We start from the raw sequence: 20,093 nt of genomic DNA, 5'->3' as shown, positions 1-20,093 counted from the left end.
TTTCCTAGTCTGTGGCGTGTTTACGTGTAAAATGTCAAAGTCAAACGTCATTCGTATTTTGTTCGTATTTTGATTTTGGGTTATGGATGGATTGAAAAGTAGAAAGGAAATTTAATAAAATTGACATGCATTTTAATAATAGTTTACACTTGTAAGTAATGATAGCCTGTTTTATTTTAAAATAGATAATTGTTAAAGTATCCTTATTGATTTTATTATTAATTAGAAAAATGTTAACTTGCCTTTGCAAACTTAGTCTTGTTTTTATACGCTACAGTATTCTCGACATTTATTATTTTATTCCAGACATGTATAGATATTTAAAATGGCTTGGTTCGCTGATCTCGCCGGTAAAGCGGAGACGCTACTCAACAACTTAGACGAGCAGACTGGTGCCGCTCTACGAAGCAATGGCCCTAGGAGAAGATATGAAGGCGATTTTCCCGTACCCATTGGAAACAGATCATCAAGTCCGAAAACACGATTTACATCATCAAGGACACCATCAGGGACTGATATAAAATCAAATTATGGAACTAGAAAAGTAATGCTGATTTCAAAACCGTTAGAAAATGACTATAAAAAGGATCCTCCCAGGAGTACTATGACTATGAATGGCCCTCCAACTTTAGTGGGTGGGACTATGCCTAGTGAATATTGTGGAGTCAGACACAGAAGTGAGGAATAGTTAATTAATCTTAATTCTTTTTATTTAGAACTGTACAATATTGTACAGTTAGTATCACATTAGTATGAAATATTAATGAAATTAGCATTGTAGTATTATTACCACTATATTACTAATTTCTTTAATATTTCAAGTATATAGAGTACTACTAAGTAGTAAGTATGTTTAATTAAAGTTTACAAAACCCTATCAATTAATTTAATTCTCAATTACTTAATACATAAAATTATATCATACAGGTTTAATAGAGAACCATCTCTTTGATAGCAGTAGAAATATTATGAACAATTAGTAAACCTAAATAGTATGCCACATGGCATTGATACTTATTACTTATCATAAGGCAAGTTATTATGCTGTTTTAAGTTATAATAAACATTATTATTTCATTACAGGATCAAGCTTACCAACAAATAGAGAACTAATGTATCAACAAAACTATGCGTATGAAATGAATGATGTAATGGTTGAAAACACTGTATTGAAAAATGAACTCAATGTTTTGCACAAAGAGGTATCACAGTTGCTTGACAGACTGGGGCAGACTGAGGATGGTAATGACGTAGTTAGTGAACAAGGTATAGTAGTAACTAGTTTGTATGGCTTGTATGGCTTGGGTAGTGTGGTAGCTAGTTAGTTTTGGAGTCAGCAAACCACGGTTTGCAAGCTACATGCGGGTCTTTGAAGGTACAATTGTGGTTCTTCAAGTCACTAAAAACATTAATATTCTTAAGAGTGATTTTAGACCACTAGAAATAACATCTGTGGTCCTCAGAGTTTCCAAAAACAGGCAAATCATATTGCGATTGGCTGTTCTCAAAAGTTTGCAGACTCATGAGGTGGTTCTTAGTTAGTATGGTATGGTATAATCTTGGAGGAAGAAAATTGAATGAAAACTACTAGTAATCAGAGAGAGTTCTTTCCATTTGTTCATATAAGTAGTTTGAGATATAAAGACCATACTGCCATCCTTAAACTTAAACTTAAAAAGTCTGCAAAAGCCTAAGGCTTGAGGATGGCTGCTTATATAAAGCCGCGTATCGATATCGCGCGGCGGCCGCACGAGCATTGTTCGACCGCGGCAAACCTGTATTTTGCCTCGCGAGCCAATCTCGGCACCATCTTGAACTATAGCGCGGCAGCCGCGCGCGGCACGCGATCCGACGATCGACCACATTATATCACAAAAATAAATTATTCGGAACGAAGTATAGCGAAATAGAAAAATGATCTGTTGCGATAATCACTACATTTACTGCTCCATAGAAACTGTTTAGTGTCGTATAATTTAATTAAAGTACGACACTTTTCATTATCCATGTATGCGGCCGCGCGAGCCAATTGAAATATATACACATCCGTACCAACTGCGCGCGAACATTCCTTTGCCGCGCGTCGAAAAACCGACAATGAATGGTTCGTCGCGCGGCACGTTCGAGCGCGCCAATGTTTGAGTTGGCTCGCGCGGCAGCCCGGTATCCATTGCGCGCGGCTGCCGCACGAGCCAATGTTCGATAGTTTGCCGCGCGATATGGAGACGGGGCTTTATACTAAATAAATAAATAAAATAAATAAATATTGGGGACATCTTACACAGATCAACCTAGCCCCAAACTAAGCAAAGCTTGTACTATGGGTGCTAGGCGACGATATACATACTTATATAGATAAATACATATTTATATACATAGAAAACGCCCATGACTCAGGAACAAATATCTGTGTTCATCACACAAATAAATGCCCTTACTGGGATTCGAACCCAGGACCATCGGCTTCGCAGGCAGGGTCACTACCCACTAGGCCAGACCGGTCGTCAAACTGGCACAAATACATCTTAATTGTTTATCCTGATACACTTACTTAACTTTAATAACAAAACTTCCGTGAGACACAGACCTACTATTCTGATAATACTTTAAACTAGAAATTTAATAATAATGCCTTGATTTACGTTTCAGAACTCTCAAACGCTACAGTGAAGCTTAAAACAGCAGAGCAAGTGAGTCAGCAAAACCAACTGGATAAGATGTCCCTTTCTGCACAGTTTGAGGACTTGAAAATGAAAATACATGAGCTAACCGTCACAGAGGTGGAAAGGCAGAAGCTGCAATGTAAACAACTGGAGTTGGAAATTGGGCTGGTGAAGAATAGAAATAAGGAGTTAGAAGAACTGTTAGTGTTTAAATTATTTATGAATATGACATTAAGATTTTTTTAACCTTCTGAGACCCTGCACACATATTTTTGTACATATTCCACAATCTATTCTGAACTTTTATTAAATAACTTAGTTCCAAATTTAAAAACAAAACTACTTTGTCTGGGTCTCAGGAGGTTCCCCACGAGTTAACGACGTCTTCACTTTTCATGTCATGTCTCGCGTCTGCGATATCGTGTCAATCGGTCCTAGGTTAGGCATAACTTATCTGCCGATGCAACATCGCGTCCGGGACACTAGGGGTTAAGACAAGGATAAAGGCTAAAATAGAAGCACAATCCTAATTATCCTAAATGACTCTGTCACTATGTGTAACCGCGTTTAGCAAGTAAGCATTGTTTTTTTAGAACCCTAGGATGATGATGATGACGATGACGTCCCACTGCTGGGCACACGCCTCCTCTCATGCGCGAGAGGGCTTGGGCTATAGTCCCCACGCTAGCCCAGTGTGGATTGGGGACTTCACATGCACCTTTGAATTTCTTCGCAGATATATGCAGGTTTCCTCACGATGTTTTCCTTCACCGAAAAGCTAGTGGTAAATATGAAATCATATTTCGTACACAAGTTCCGAAAAACTCATTGGTATGACGACGAAATATATCTATATCTACCACCTTTATTTCCAGCGTAAGGCAGCTCAACACAGAAGTTTACGAACACGAATCCCACCGAATGAAAGTCGAGAAAGATCTGAAACACGCGCAAACTACCATCGACGAACTTCAGTCTAACCTGGAGAAGAGTACAGGGGAGTGTAGGAGGCTCGAGGCGGACTGGGAGGCGTACAAGTCGAGGGTCAAGAGTACGCTGGCCGCGAAGGATAAGGAAATAAAGCAGTTGCAACAGGGACTCAATTTGACTGAGGATACTAAGATACTGATTGACCAGTTGGAAGTGTTAAAGTGAGTTTTATTTTTAATGAATATTCTGACCCTAAATTATTTTTTTGTAGTGAATGTTGAGTCAAGTCAAAACTGAAACAATTGCAAGTATGACAGGCAGGCTTTACTGCAGTGGTCTGTTCTGTTGGTGGTCACTATTTTGATATGAGGTGAAAAATACTCTGTATTTTTAGGTACTTAAATAAAAGTAAACAAATAATTTGTACATTTTCGGGTAGTTCATTTATTGATTAACCAACCAAATACAAAAACCTCCTGGATCTGTCACTGAACGACCTGACTTTAACCTACATTATTTGATCATGTAATGTTTTCATCTACCCTCAACTGGCTTAAGAAGCCTTTTGAGGGTAGATTTTGTTTATTCTTTTTTAAATACCTAAAGATACAGGCTATAGCGTAGTTTCACCCATACCACAGGGGGTCGCGCGCACCCGAGCTGCATACATCGCTGTCATCGCTTGTTATTAGCTCGGTATATGTCACAGGTCGTCGGACCACTGTTACTTTTTGTACTGTGCCTATACGAATGACTTAACGATTCAAATATTTTGTTTACTAACCAAGTTTAGTATTTGTGTTAAAAATTCCACCTACTTTATCTTCAGGGCGGAGCGAGAAGAACTAACAGAGTTAGTGGCAAGCATACGACGCGAGAGCAACGAGACGAAGCAAGACGTCGAGGCGCTTGAGTCGCGCTGTGACGCCTCAGAGCGCGTCGTCGCCGCGCTGCGCGACGCGCTCAAAGACGAACGGAGTCTCAAGTCGCGCGCTGACTCGCAGGTTGCTGCGCTTACTAAGGTATATAAGCCTATTCAATCCATAGGCCTAAGATATACTTGTAAGTTTTACTTATGACAATAGGGACACAGCTATACTACAGAATGAGAGATGAATATCATTATCTCATTCTAACAAATAGCTTTGTCCCTACTTACGTAAGTAAAACTTACAAGTGTATTTTAGGCCATATGTCAAAATAGGTATAGTCAGCAAAACTTTATAGTTAACGCAACCTTTAGACCTGCATACAAATTTGTATGTCTAAGGCGGTCTTTAAATTGCTCCAGTGTGCGAGCGAGATATGGCTATATACGTGCATAGCGCTGTCTCTCACGCACTGGAGCGGCGTGCGGATCCGAATCAGTGTAATAACTGTAATAAGTTGATTACCGTTTAACTACCGTTTAACTATTTTTACCGTTTAACTCGCGTGTTTTTAGTCCCTCGGGCGACATGTTTCGAAGAGCCTAGGTCTCCATTTTCAAGAACTAACAGTGCACGAGCGAGTAGCTTTCACGATGGGCGCGAGTGAGCGAGTCGCATACTGCTGCGCGCCGCGTCGCGCGATGAGATAACCGGGTGGGGAGGTCTTGCTGTCACTTGTAGGCGGGCACGGTTGCGGGTTGCGGGTAGGGTTGTCTTCTAATGTTTGTTAGCCATTTATATTTAATTTTATTAGTAGCTCGATTGATTTCCGATTTTACTAATTTGGCGATATTCATAATTTAATATAAGAGGTAGTTTGACATTTGTCTTGATCATTACGCTGTTGGATTTTGTAAAGTGAAGTTGGTGGAATAAAACTGTGATCTATATTTGAGTGTTTTAATTTCAAGTTATCATATCAGAAGTTGGAAACGAGTCCAAAACGCCACAGGTAATTGAAATTTGGTTTTAATTTTATAGATTTATTTGCATGATTTGGCTTTCTTGACGTTATTTTTATCGAACATTCAAGTAAAATGAGAAGTAGTTGAGAGTATGTACTTTCAATCATTCCGGAGATAAAATAAGCTTGATACCGTTATAAACAACAAGGTTTACGTTGATTATTTGAATTAATATACCATATTCTGAATCGTAACCGTTATGCCAGAAATTTGAATTTATTCATGTTTTAATTATGTTTTAATGTAAAATGATCTTTGATAATATTTAACGAACTGTACAACTAGTTTTTCATATATTTAAGTACCTATTATTCTAACTATGATTATAATAGATAGTGTACTTCGACGTGTTGTTATTTTACAAGTATTTCATTTATACTTTCTTACCTCAAATAATGTTCATAGCTATCACTATAAAATATGTATAGTGTATATGTATGTATAATGTATGTGTGTGTAAATTAGCCACGTGTAAAATAAGGCAGTAAGTAAAACAGTTATACTTGTGCAAATCATTTTAATTTCAGTATGGATGAACATGATAGGAGATCTATACGGACGCCTCCGCTCCCACGTGACGATCCTGAGGGAGGCCAAACGATGACGCCGCCGCAAGTACAACACAGGCATAGCAGGGCTTGCGACCGGGAACTGGAGAGGCGCAGCCGCACAAGACGAAGTCGATCCAGACACAGCCGCGGGAGGAGTAGCCGCATCAACTCCGACGGATCAAGAAGCAGCAGGCGCCGCAGCAGGTCACGTTCGCGCCGCAGCCCGTCGCGAATGCGCCCCAGCCCGGCGCACGTACACCGGAGTCCTACACGTTCGCGCCGCAGCCGCAGCCGCTCGCGTCGCAGTCGGACGCGCTCGCGCCGCAGCCGCAGCCGCTCGCAGTCGCGCCGGCGCCGCCGCAGTCATGCGAGGTATGGTGATAATGAATTACTAGGCACTTTGAAAGATTTATTTAGAGCTGTTAGATCAGAGGACAGGTCAGATCATGTTGAAAGATTTCCCGTAATGAACGTGTTGCCTGAATTTGACCCAGCCAATCGGAGCCAAACTATTGACGTATGGCTGAATAAAGTAAATGAGACCGCTAGTATTTACAATTGGACTGAACGACAAATCATTCACTACGCGCTCCCTAAACTAGCCGGTGTTGCTCTAAAGTGGTACCAAGGTTTGACGAGCTTAAAACACACATGGCCCGAATGGCAAGTTAAATTAAAAACGGCTTTTCCTAGTAAGGAAAATTATGGTTTATTGTTAACGGAAATGCTTGAAAAACGCGCTAAATATGGAGATTCATTAGAAGATTATTATTACGAAAAAGTTATGCTACTTAATAGGTGTCGAATCACAGGCACCGATGCAGTTGACTGTATTTTATTAGGGATCGATGATAGAGCAGTAAAAACCAGCGCCGAAGCGGCTCAATTTACAGAACCGGATAAATTGCTAGTTTATTTGCGTAGTCAGAAAAATACCAAACCAAGAGTTTCGTCGCGTCAGACCAATGATAGCAAACAAGTTAACAATCGAGGCCCTAAGTCGGATAATAAAGTTGTTAAATGTTTTAATTGTGGTGAGGATGGACATCCTCATTTTAAATGTAAACAGCCAATAAAGAAATGCGAAACTTGTTCTAGAATTGGTCATGTTGCATCGGATTGTAACACTAAGAAGAATCTGGACGTCAAAAACGAAAAAACTGTGTCATGACTAGCCGTATCTAGTAGTAAAGATCAAAAATTTTATAAAACTGCATACGTAAACAAAACAAGTCTATCGTGCTTCATAGATTTTGGCAGTGAGTGTACACTTTTGAGGTTATCTGATGCAAATAAAATTTTTGATGATTGGTCTAAAGATAACTTACCTATTTTAAGAGGCTACCCACATTCAGCAACTCAGACATTAGGTAAAGTTTATACGAATATCGTAATTGATTCCGCTGAAGCTACTGTAGAGGTATTTATAGTACCTGATAGTCATTTAAGTACCTCTTTATTAATTGGACAATCGTTTACTGAACAGGATCACATAGTAACCTATAAAACTAGTAATAGTCTGTCTTTTTCAAACACATCGAAGGATTATGAATACAAACCTATATCTTTGATCGCTAAAAACACTATCATCATAAATAATGTTACTGAAGTGGATTTCTATACTAAGCCAGTTTACAATGGGTTGATATATGTAGAGTATAGTTTGATATCGCAACCTGGAAGGGAATATGTAACAGTACCTGGTTTAATTACTGTGACAGATGGGCATGGACGAGTTATGGTTAAAGGCTTATCAGTTAACCCTTTTGAGCTAGTACAGGAGAGTGTTATTACTCGTGCGTGTATTGCAAGAGAAGCTCAAGCATATAAAGTTAATCGAATAGATTTGAATTCAACACTTACCGTTAATGAAGAGATATCTTTAGCTAGAGTTCAAGTAGAGCAGACATTGAGCGAGCAAGAGATGAATGAACTAGTTAAGTTGTTAAACGAACATCGCAAATGCTTTGCATTTAGTACCAAAGAATTAGGTTGCTGTAACTCTACATCTATGAATATTCAACTAAATGATAAAACGCCGGTAGTATACCGTCCTTATCGCCTGTCTTATGCGGAAAGAGAGGTTGTAAGAGACATGGTTAATGAATTGAAGGAATCAGGAATTGTTAGTGAGTCAACTTCCGATTATGCATCACCAATCATATTAGTAAGAAAAAAGACTGGAGGCTATCGTATGTGCATTGACTATAGAGCTCTCAATAAGAAAACAGTAAAGGAACATTACCCTTTACCCCGAATAGATGATCAATTAGACGGGTTAGCTGGATATTCATATTATACGACGTTAGATTTGGCATCTGGTTACTACCAGATACCATTAGCTGAGCCTTCGAAACATCTCACGGCTTTTATTACACCAGATGGTCATTACCAATTTAATAGAATGCCTTTTGGTTTAAGCAACGCACCTGCCAATTTTCAACGAACCATAAACAATATTCTAGGTAATGCTCGCTTTAAACACGCATTTGCATATATGGATGACATAATCATACCATCTAAAGATTTCAATGACGGTTTGTACAAACTAAAACTTACTTTACAATTATTCCATGACGCTGGTATGACTTTAAATTTAGATAAATGTAATTTCTTTAAAAAATCAATAGAGTATTTAGGATTCGAGGTTGATCAAAATGGTATAAGGCCTGGTGAGAAAAAGATTCAAGCAGTAAAAGACTTCCCTCGTCCTACTGATCAGCATAAGGTTAGGCAATTTATAGGATTAGCCAGTTTCTTTCGGCGATTCGTGAAAAACTTTTCTATTATTGCGAGACCGCTAACTCAGCTGTTAAAGAAAGATTCTAAATTTACGTGGGGCGAACAGGAGGAAAATGCATTTAATCGGCTTAAAAGTGACTTAACGGACAGACCTATTCTTGCATTTTTCAATCCATCATATGAAATAGAGGTACATACTGACGCGTCTAAATTTGGAGTGGCCGGAATTTTACTACAGAGAAAAGATAAGTCAAAACCATTCGAAGCTGTTGCCTATTACAGCCGACAAACTTCTCCCGAAGAAATGCATTTTACTTCTTATGACTTAGAGACCCTAGCTGTAGTAGTGTCCTTACAACGATTTAGGGTGTATCTACTTGGTATACATTTCACCATCGTCACGGATTGCAATTCTTTGAGGGCTACATTTGAGAAAAAGGATGTCATATCCAGAGTTGCAAGATGGTGGAATGTAATCCAAGAATATGATTTTGCAATTAATTATAAACCTGGAAAATCAATGGCTCATGTAGATGCACTGAGTCGCAACCCAATCAATGAAGTATCCTTTGAAGTTAAAACCATTACTGTAGATTGGATAGCCACAGTGCAACAAAATGACCCTGAAATTCAGCGTACCGTTAACGTACTTAAAAATAATGAAACTCATAATATAGTTGAAATATCTAAGAATTTTGTTGTCAAAAGAGGTTTATTATATAGAGTCACTAATGATGGTAATCGATGGGTTGTGCCCAAAGGTGTCAGATGGTCAATCATGAAAAGTAACCATGATGATATAGGTCATTTTAGTTTTGACAAGACATATGACAAAATTAAAACCACTTACTGGTTCCCAAAAATGAGAAAATTTATTAAAAAGTATGTAGAATCTTGTTTAGAGAGCGCTCATGCTAAAATTCCTGTTGCTAAAAAGGCTGGTCAATTACATCCTATAGAGAAAATTGCTGAACCCTTTCACACGGTCCACATTGACCATTTAGGGCCGTTTGTCAAAAGTAAACATAAAAATACTCATATTCTGTTAATAATTGATGCGTTTACAAAGTTCATTGTTATTTCTCCGGTTAAAAATACGAAAACAGCTAGTAGCATTAAAGCATTAACCGCTTACTTTCATACATTCGGAGTACCCAAAAGAATTATTTCAGATAGAGGTACCTCATTCACGTCGCATAAATTTAAGGAATTTTTAAATGACTTAGGGGTTAAGCATATACTTAATGCTGTGTGTACCCCAAGAGCCAATGGGCAGGTAGAAAGGTACAACAGGACCTTACTAGCTGCATTGACGGCATGTAACGTGGGAAAATCCGAGCGAGTATGGGATGATAGCCTATCAAAAATTCAATGGGGTATGAATAATACTTTGAATAAAGGGATTGGTAAGACCCCTGCACAGGCTTTATTCGGTACGGAATTATCCGGTATGTCTGATGCGTTATTGCGGTTAGGAGTAGCTTTAAACGAAGATAGCATAGACAGAGACACTGTTAGAAAAGAAATGACAGAACACATAGAACTTGATCAGAAGAAGCAAAAGGATAGGTATGATAGGAAAAGAAAACATGTTGAATATAAAGTTGGTGATTTAGTGAGGATCGAGAGAGAGGTACAGTCTACCGGTCAAAGTAAGAAATTGATTCCAAAATTAAGAGGTCCATACCGCATTACTCGTGTGTTAGACTATGACAGATATGAAGTAGAAGATACGCCACTGTCCAGGAAGGGAAGTAGGCCATTTAAGAGCATATTTGCTGTGGATAAAATTCATCCCTGGCTAGTATTTAAAAGATCTGATTGTCAAAGTGACAATGAAAATAAAACTAGTGAAGATTATCTTGAGGTAGAATCTGAAATGTCTGAATGATTTGAGAAATTGATCATTAATTTGTATTCAAATATGATGTTGATATTATAAGTTGATGAAATTGTATTAGGTACTGAAACAGGTATGAGGTTTTAGTACCTAAAAATTGATATAGTATGTATGTGGGAGATATGAAGGAGGCTTCCATGTACGACGTTTGATTTATAATGCTAAAACATGCAGGAGGTTTTAGTATTTAATAGGTAATGACTTGAGAATACATGGAAAATATGAAGGAGGTTTCCATGTGTTTAATTGCTTTAAGGTACTAGAAATATGTATGAGGTTCTAGTACTCTTCCAAAATAGCTATAATATTGAAGATGTGTATGAGGCTTCAATATTCAAATGAAATTTGGTTGATTTATATAAGTAACTAAATAGTTTACAAATATGAATGAGTTAATATATTGAAACAAAGGATGTATTTGTATAATGAAAATACCAACGTAGATTAATAATAATAGCCATTTATATTTAATTGAATGTATTAAAGTGTCAGAAAAATTATATAATATATTTTGTTAGATTTATGGTCCATTTAATATGAAGTAAAAGTAACTGAGAGAAGAAAAATATTTATTAGGTATTATGATGCATTGAATTTAAATCCAATATACTGTATATATGATACATGAATTAATTGTCTATGATGTGATATTATGTAAGGTATTATATTTCTTGAACTTCTAAATTATTTTGTATGTTATATTTAATTCCCGAGGCGGGAATTGATTCAGGACGGCCGAATGTTAGCCATTTATATTTAATTTTATTAGTAGCTCGATTGATTTCCGATTTTACTAATTTGGCGATATTCATAATTTAATATAAGAGGTAGTTTGACATTTGTCTTGATCATTACGCTGTTGGATTTTGTAAAGTGAAGTTGGTGGAATAAAACTGTGATCTATATTTGAGTGTTTTAATTTCAAGTTATCATGTTTTGATTCATTTTAGTGCCCCGTGTGTCTGTTTGTCTGTCCCACATTGGCCATATTTATTTCACATCACCTATTCGAAAAAGGTCTTTTTCTTCCCCGCTAGGAGGGATCAAAGTGGTACTTTTCTTCCCTGCTAGGAGGGATCAAAGTGACACTTTTCTGTTCTGGGACACGATTTTTTTTCTTTTTTGCTTACTATTTTTTTAGGTTATAATATTTTGGAACGTAACAATTTCTTAATGGGTGATGTGAAAATCAGTATGTGTCACATTTAGGGAATGCAATCTCGCACCAAGATTGGCGATTCGAGATCTCGCACGAAAAATCTGAATCGAGATAGGGTGTTTCGAGATCTCGACCGTCACACTTTCGAGATCGAGATTAATCTCGACGAGATCGAGATTTGACAAAGTAATTAAAAATGTGTTATTTTGAGCAAAACTCTCTAAGAATTCCGTATATACTACTTATTTAGAGTACCTACGTCATGTTTTATTTTGAAGATCAACAAATCAATCAACGTTTAATAAAAAAACTAGGTGCTTATATTAAAAAACAAAACAAATAATATGTATGTAGCTCTAATTTGCATGTAATTAGGAAAAAGTGGTATTAATTAATTTTATTTTACAAAATTGTAAGCAAAGGCAGTAACACGCTCAGTTGATACTTTTGACAAACACTCAGCAACTTACAAAAAAATGTAGGGTAAGCGAGCAAAAATCGTAAATAATTGTGACTGGGTACGTTAAGTTCGTCCGATTTTTCCGCACAGAGCGCGCCACAGTGCTTTTATCGTCAGCTAAAGTCGGCCGCATACAATAGCACTGCCTGAACAACATGAACCTGGTCAAAAAGATTACTCAAAACAAAGTATTTCACACGGATCAATCTTTCAATCTCGTTCGAGATCTCGAAAATATTAATCAAGATCTCGACCGAGATTGCTAAAATCGAGATTTCCTGTCAACGAGATTGAATCTCGAAAATTCGTGCGAGATCTCGCGAGATCTTGAAATTGCGAGATCGAGATTGCATTCCCTAGTCACATTGTAGCTAAAATATTTTCCTCATAGTTGATGTGAAAAGCAGTATGTGTCACACGGTATCAAAATTATTTCGTCTTGGGCGTTAACACTTGAATCCCTCATTACGCTCAGGATTCAATGTACGCCCTTGACGGAAATATATCATTTTGATCCCTTGTAACACAAACTACTATTTCGACATACGATTTCCACCTGTTCATTTTTTAAAAATCAACTCCTCTCTTTCAGGAGCTAAAAACCCTCCAATCAGAAACGAATCAAACGCTCGTCTCCCTCCACACAGCGCTGCGGGAAAAGGACAACGAGATATCCCGTCTGAAAGAGATAGCTGCGCATAGCGCCGACACTAGCGCCCTCAACGTCGCCGACTTCGATGACCAGGCGAGCATAGACCATGAGAAGATACATTATCTGACGCAGACTTTGGTACAGAGACAGGGGAAGATTGACTCGTTGCTGGCGGATAATAATATGCTCAGGATACAGATGGAGAAATTGGAGGTTAGATGAATAGATGATGCGTTACGTTTGACCATAGAGTAAATATAAGTAAGGCAACAGTAGTAACTCCATACATCAGATTTCTTATCAAAACGCGAGTTATTTCGTAGTCGACATCTAGCGTCAAGTAGCGAAATTTATCAGTACTGCTAGTTGACAATAGATATTACTCTATGGTTTGACTTGTAGGTATACATAGTTTTATGGGAGATTGGCTATTTCAGTCCCAATACTTTTATATTTGGTCACGTTTCCTTATCAAAAGCGTGTAGCTGGTTTGTTAATGCACACCGTTGTATGGGGACCTAGCACTTTGAGACTATGCGCTGAAACTTGACACAGTTGATTCTTAGCTGGTCATGAGCGGATACAGACCGGGAGACCTCGAGAGCCACGTCTCATTTAGTGGGGGGGAGGGGGAAAGTTCGACGCTGCCGCGCTTCACTTGGAGCAACATTTCTCTAAAACTATACCTATTAGGGCATGTAATATATCATTTTCGGGTAAATTAAGGATGAGGAATCTAGTTTTGGAACAAAAACAATGCACTTTCTAACAAAAAAAAGCATAAAGTAGAAAAGACTAAAAAACGTATTTTTGATTTTTTCATAATTACCAATTTCTTTTTAAAGTGTAGCAGGAATCTGAAAACAAAAAATACAGTCGTAAAGCTACACTTATTACGTTTAAGAAAATATATAGTTTATTATACAAAACTGTTGATAAGTGGGATATAAAAAATAATATTAAGCGTGGGTCAGAGTGATCTCAATACAAAATATTATTAATGTAGGAAAGTTACTTATAATTTGTTCTACAATCGTTTATTTTTCTTGTTTTTCGTAAATAACTCGTAAACGGAAGCCCACAGCAAAAATTGATCTTTTACGTAAATAATCTGTTTCAGATTTCTTGGTGGTCAATAGCAAAAAATTTTTTAGTACATGAATAATTTACATAAAATTTCCTACAAAAAAGGTCATTCAAACTTTTTCGCTAGGATCAATATTAAAAACGATATTAAAGAGAGAAAATAAATTCTAAGGTCCCCTTTTTAAATATTGATCCTAGCGAAAAAGTTTAAAAGACCTTTTTTGTAGGAAATTTTATGCTAATTATTCATGTATTAAAATATTTTTTGCTATTGGCCATCCTTTACAAGTTATTTACGAATGACTAAAAAAGGGGACCTTAGTATTTATTTTCTCCCTTCAATATTTTTTTTAATATTGATCTTAGCGAAAAAAAGTAGCACTTATTTTATAAGAAATCTGAAACAGATTATTTACGTAAAAGATAATTTTTTGCTGTGGGCTACCGTTTACGAGTTATTTACGAAAAACTAAAAAAATAAACGATTGTAGAATAAATCATAAGTAACTTTCCTACATTAATAATATTTTGTATTGAGATCACTCTGACCCACGCTTAATATTATTTTTTATCTCCCATGTAACAACAGTTTTGTATAATAAACTATATATTTTCTTAAACGTAATAAGTGTAGCTTTACAACTGTATTTTTTGTTTTCACATTCCTACTACACACAAAAAAAAATATTGGTAATTATGAAAAAATCCAAGATAAGTTTTTTTGTCTTTTGTATTTTATGTTTTTTTTTTGTTAGAAAGTGCATTGTTTTGGTTCCAAAAATAAATTCCTCATCCTTAATTTATTCGAAAATGATATATCACATGCCCTAATAGGTACAGTTTTAGAGAAATGTTGCTCCAAGTGAAGCGCGGCGGCGTCGAACTTCCCCCTCCCCCCCACTAAATGAGACGTGGCTCTCGAGGTCTCCCGGTCTGTATCCGCTCATGACCAGCTAAGAATCAACTGTGCCAACTTTCAGCGCATAGTCACAAAGTGCAAGGTGTCGTGCACTAACAAACTAGCTAGTGAGAATGCTTGCGTTGATAAGGCTTGATAAAATTACCACCATATTGGTATTCCCGTAGGTAGAGAGCAATTTTGAGTTATAAAATACTATTTTTATAAGCAAAATTTTATAACTTATTTTCATTGTATGTGGATAATTGTGGATAAGTATAAATATGTGTTTCGTAACTACACTCAATCTTGGAGAGGCAATTCCAAACCGATTTTGTGAATTTTTGCCTCAAAACTTTCCATACACCTTTTGTTATTAAAAGATCGGATGAAAAATAAATAGATAAATAAGAAAAATGTGTTAGGGTAGACCAAGGTTAAAAATGTTTAACCAATCCATAAAAGGATTAATTATAAAATAATTCAACTAAACAATTCCAGTGTAAATACAAGTCGGAGTTATCGGCCCTCCGCGCAAGGAGCTCACACAGTGTGGTCCAACTACAACACGAGGAGCGATCCCGCCGCGCGAGGCAAACGGGCTTCTTCAGCGGACTCTCGGTGAAGATCGGACACATGTTCCGATACCCTGTGTTCAGGATATTCGTGCTGATCTATATGGTTAGTGAACTAGCTTGCCTTTAGTACCTTAAATAGCTTATTTCAAACTGCAATACGAGGAGCGCTTCCGCCGGGAGAGGCAAACGGGCTTCTTCTGCGGACCCTCGGTGAAGATCGGGCACATGTTCCGATACCCTGTGTTCAGGATGTTCGTGCTGATCTATATGGTTAGTGAACTAGCTTGCCTTTAGTACCTAAACTAGCATATTTCAAACTGCAAAACGAGGAGCGCTTCCGCCCGGGAGAGGTAAACGGGCTTCTTCAGCGGGCTCTCGGTGAAGATCGGGCACATGTTCCGATACCCTGTGTTCAGGATGTTCGTGCTGATCTATATGGTTAGTGAACTAGCTTGCCTTTAGTACCTTAAATAGCTTATTTCAAACTGCAATACGAGGAGCGCTTCCGCCGGGAGAGGCAAACGGGCTTCTTCAGCGGGCTCTCGGTGAAGATCGGGCACATGTTCCGATACCCTGTGTTCAGGATGTTCGTGCTGATCTATATGGTTAGTGAACTAGCTTGCCTTTAGTACCTAAACTAGCTTATTTCAAACTGCAAAACGAGGAGCGCTTCCGCCCGGGAGAGGCAAACGGGCTTCTTCAGCGGGCTCTCGGTGAAGATCGGGCACATGTTCCGATACCCTGTGTTCAGGATGTTCGTGCTGATCTATATGGTGAGAATACTACTCTGCCTGTAGCCCTAACATAGCGTAGTACAACTATAACACGAGCGATCCCTGCTTCTGCTTCGCGCGGCAATTTAATTCAGGATTCCGGTTGTTCAATAAGTTAGAAGCACTTTTGTAAAGACGGTCGAGACAGTTACTTAAACATGACTGTTGGTTAATTCTTAATAGTAACCAAGTAAATATAGCTGTTTATTTTTTTTATATAATATTTTTTCATATTTTTTTAATTTTTTATTTTTTTATTCGACTTGATTCCGTGAACGTCTTCTTAACTAGAAAACATCTTCGTAACTACAAAACATTTGCCATTATTTTAAAATTATTAATAATATTACTTTGTTTCAGCTGGGTCTCCACTTTTGGGTTATCACAGTGCTCCTTACAAGTACCCCAGATGTCTTCAACAAGTCAGTATTAAGGGAGGAAAGCTTAGATAGGACTCACCAGTTCCAGACTTAAGGGTAACCTTTTGGTTCCTACGTCGCTGTCTCTTTGAGACTAGGTCGATTGCACCAAACCGTCTGTCACCGGTAGAATGTTCGCTAAATTTTATTGTATAGTTCACTGCTGATTGACGATGATCAGTCTGTCAATAATTGTGGTTGGTGCAACTGGCCCTAAGATATTATATCTAACGCGAACCGAGTTTACGGATTATGGTAAGATATACGACTTTTGTTGCCGGGCGTAGACGAATTAAAGAGTTAAGAAGTTAAAATACGATATTGTTACATATTTATTTTGGTGCTAACTTTAAATTAGTGAAGTATATAAATAAAATGTAAATAAGTAAGTATGTTTAAAAATTGGTTATTAAACTTGTTTTCAATTTGATGTTAATATGTTTTTATAAAAGTAATCTTGCCACCATTTGCAAATCTTACGATACTACGTCGTATGATGGTACTTTGTGGGTATCAACTTTACATCGTTCGTTTCATTACTGTGATAAATCTTATCTTTTGCCATTTGTTTGTGACATATTTTTAAGTTATTTTTTCAGTTATATACTGATCTTCATACATGTCCAGAATTTGCACATTTTTTTTTCTAAGTTCTATGACAAGTTATATATTGGTCGGTTGATTGTTTATAATTTTATTTGGATTATTGTCTAACATTTTAGTGTTACTGGTTGGTTAAAAGTTGCGTCGTCTCAAATTACATGTAATACAATTTTTTGCATCAAAATTAAAGTGCACAATATATGTGTCTCCATAAATTGCATTTTCCTTGTTAAATTCCACTTTATTTGCCCAACGTAATCGGGTCAGGGGTCGAGCTTGTTGATACATCGCGATAAACAAAAAACAAGGAAACAATGGTAAGTTAAACCGTAAAATTGGTATTGTGATGAAGAAAAGTAACTGGAAAAAATATAAAGTATAGATTACCCATTTATCTCTATTATTACCCAGTGGCATAGTGTGAACCAATCTAAAACCACATTTGCGAGGGAAAGGCTTCCAATGTCTTTTGTTATGTAATAAAAAGGTTGGCTTTGCGAGGCTCCCCTAAGTGCGAAGCCACTGATTATACCTATAACATGGATGTATATTAAAATAAATATAAAAATGTAGGATGTAGTTAAAAGTAAATGATTTCTAGTTTTTTAATTGACGTAAGGCCAGCTATTTGATTTTCTACCTTAACACATATAGAATAAAGTCGGTATTGAAAGCCGGCCAAAGAGCAATTGTAAGATCTCGAGCATGACGAATTGACGATGAGAGAGAGAGGTTGCCTAAATACCGAAATTTGTCCTATTTGCTCCCTTAAATTTTCTGAATACTTACCTTAATAAGCTTCTTATAATGCAGGGCTTACTGGATAAGTGTCCAACGAAATTAGTTACAGTGGTTTTTTACTATTATGTTCCGGAGGCTAAGCTGCCATGGCGTTGGCGGGTTAAAAAACCACAAGCGTGACCGTCCATCGTCTATAAGTTCAAAAACATGACGAGGATAATGAAGTCTCATCGCTTTTCTCTTGGAACTTGTAAGTGTATTTACATTACTTGGAAATAGACGTCCTTTTGATCATTTGCACAGGATATCTTGAAGGCTGTGGTTTTTACACGAAAATAGCCTGACTCAATAATGTAAACTGCGCTTTTGGCCTTTAAGAGGCTACCCGAGGTATTTATCGATTTTTGACAAGTTTTGAATCGTATCTCCTTTTTTTGCACTACAGATAGAATTATAAGACAAACGGTTATCGGTTCTTCAATCTTTTATCTCCGTTTTTGTCGACCGGATTTTGAAAGAAATTAATACTTATTTTGTTATGAATTTTTTAAACATTGTCTAAAAAACACTTTTTTCGTATCTAGTTTGCTGTGAAGGATCTTACATGTACCAACATGTACGAAATCTACATAATTGGGTTTGTCTTTGACGTCTCGAAAAACGTGTCTAGGGTTTTAATTTTAAACTAATTAACACAAACGTTATGGCCAGAAAACCGGTTTTTTAGCCTACAACTGTGATGCCAAATATCTCGAAGACAATGAACTTTGAAGTAAATATGGGATACTAACTATATTGCTTAGAGCCAATGATAAGCTACAAAAAACATTAGAAAACTAAGGGATTCAGATCGAAGGTCATTGGCGTGGGGTAGCCCCTTAAATTCAGCACAACGTTAAATTTGTAGCTTCAACAGCGGAAACCACAAATAGGCACGGGCACACCGCACCTTAAACATTCAGTAGTGATTATTTAGTATGTAAAATATTCTCTTCTCATTGAAAATTTGGTTATGAGCGGCTTGTTTTTGAAAGTGTTAACCTGTTAACAGTTGGGAACGAAACCTCGACTTTTGAGTTTTGACTACAGGGTTTTAGTCAGAGCGGCAATTGTCCTTATCAAAATATAGCGTAGTATTGTCACGCGCGGTAAAAATATTTATGAATTATGTATTCTTAAATCTATAAACAACTAAACTAATGTTACCATGCGTTTCAAATGTGCCGATAAAGTAAGGACGCTAAGCACGAAGATTTTCGTACATTGACCCGCCTGTTCCTATCTCTATCGCACGCACATAATTCATAGATATAATATACCTACTTAAAGATTACGTCTAAGCGAGCTGTCACTGTAACCACTTTTGTTGAGTGTACGATTAACAATGTGGAACCACCTTGCTGTAGCCATGTCGATAAAGTCATATCGATAAACTATCGACATTTCTTGCAATTTTAATTTTACTTCAAAGGTTTAACGATACCTAAAATGAACAAAAACGCTTTTATTCTTTATTGTGGTTATCAGATCACAATTTTATCGTCACGCCCCAGCAGGGAACCAAGGGAAAGTTCAGATATTTAGTTAAAATACATAAATACCTACTAAAATATGTGTTCCGCAATAATTGAATTAGTAAGTAAGTAAGTAAATATTCTTTATTGCACCAATAATTATACATTTTATATACATGTAAAACTACAAAGATATTTTAACGGAAAAATAGAACCCGGTAACAACATGCGGTCTTATCGCTAAAAAGCGATCTCTTCCAGACAACCTTTGGGTAGCCGGAAATGTAGAACTCAAACAAAAGTCAACAGGTAGTGCACGGAGCGAAATATGGAGACTATTAAACACAAACACACATATTACATACTACTTATATTAGTATTACAACAAAACCTAATACACAAATAAATATACAATATACATAAGTATTACAATATTACAATTATTTTATTATATTATAATATATTCATTATCCATTAGTATTTCAATTATGTTTATGTTTAACGAAGATATTAAAGCTTCAATTAATCGC

General features: G+C 36.9%; 2 protein-coding genes across 3 annotated transcripts; both read left to right on the top strand.

Moving 5' to 3' along the window:
* The first annotated feature begins 61 nt into the window (after positions 1-61).
* On the top strand, positions 62-17,134 carry LOC134795137 (golgin subfamily A member 5). 2 transcript variants are annotated; one of them, XM_063766979.1, is made up of 9 exons: positions 62-151; positions 307-677; positions 1,084-1,242; positions 2,650-2,863; positions 3,539-3,814; positions 4,423-4,615; positions 12,892-13,164; positions 15,437-15,616; positions 16,647-17,134. In XM_063766979.1, exons 2-9 carry the CDS (start codon positions 326-328, stop codon positions 16,758-16,760), a joined length of 1,761 nt encoding a protein of 586 aa, XP_063623049.1. In that variant the 5' UTR covers positions 62-151; positions 307-325; the 3' UTR covers positions 16,761-17,134. The 2 variants fall into 2 exon arrangements, with proteins under 2 accessions (XP_063623049.1, XP_063623042.1); XM_063766972.1 differs by having other exon boundaries at positions 1,084-1,266.
* Positions 5,242-9,054, top strand: LOC134790557 (uncharacterized). The gene is made up of 2 exons (XM_063761395.1): positions 5,242-5,474; positions 6,015-9,054. The coding sequence occupies exon 2, from the start codon at positions 6,016-6,018 to the stop codon at positions 7,207-7,209; it is 1,194 nt and encodes a 397-aa protein (XP_063617465.1). The 5' UTR covers positions 5,242-5,474; position 6,015; the 3' UTR covers positions 7,210-9,054.
* Positions 17,135-20,093: the final 2,959 nt, after the last annotated feature.

The sequence above is a fragment of the Cydia splendana genome, chromosome 1 (genome assembly GCF_910591565.1).
Source record: "Cydia splendana chromosome 1, ilCydSple1.2, whole genome shotgun sequence".
Classification (NCBI taxonomy): Eukaryota; Metazoa; Arthropoda; class Insecta; order Lepidoptera; family Tortricidae; genus Cydia; species Cydia splendana.
Note: the sequence above shows the minus strand (reverse complement) of the source record. Positions and strands in the feature narration are given on the sequence as shown.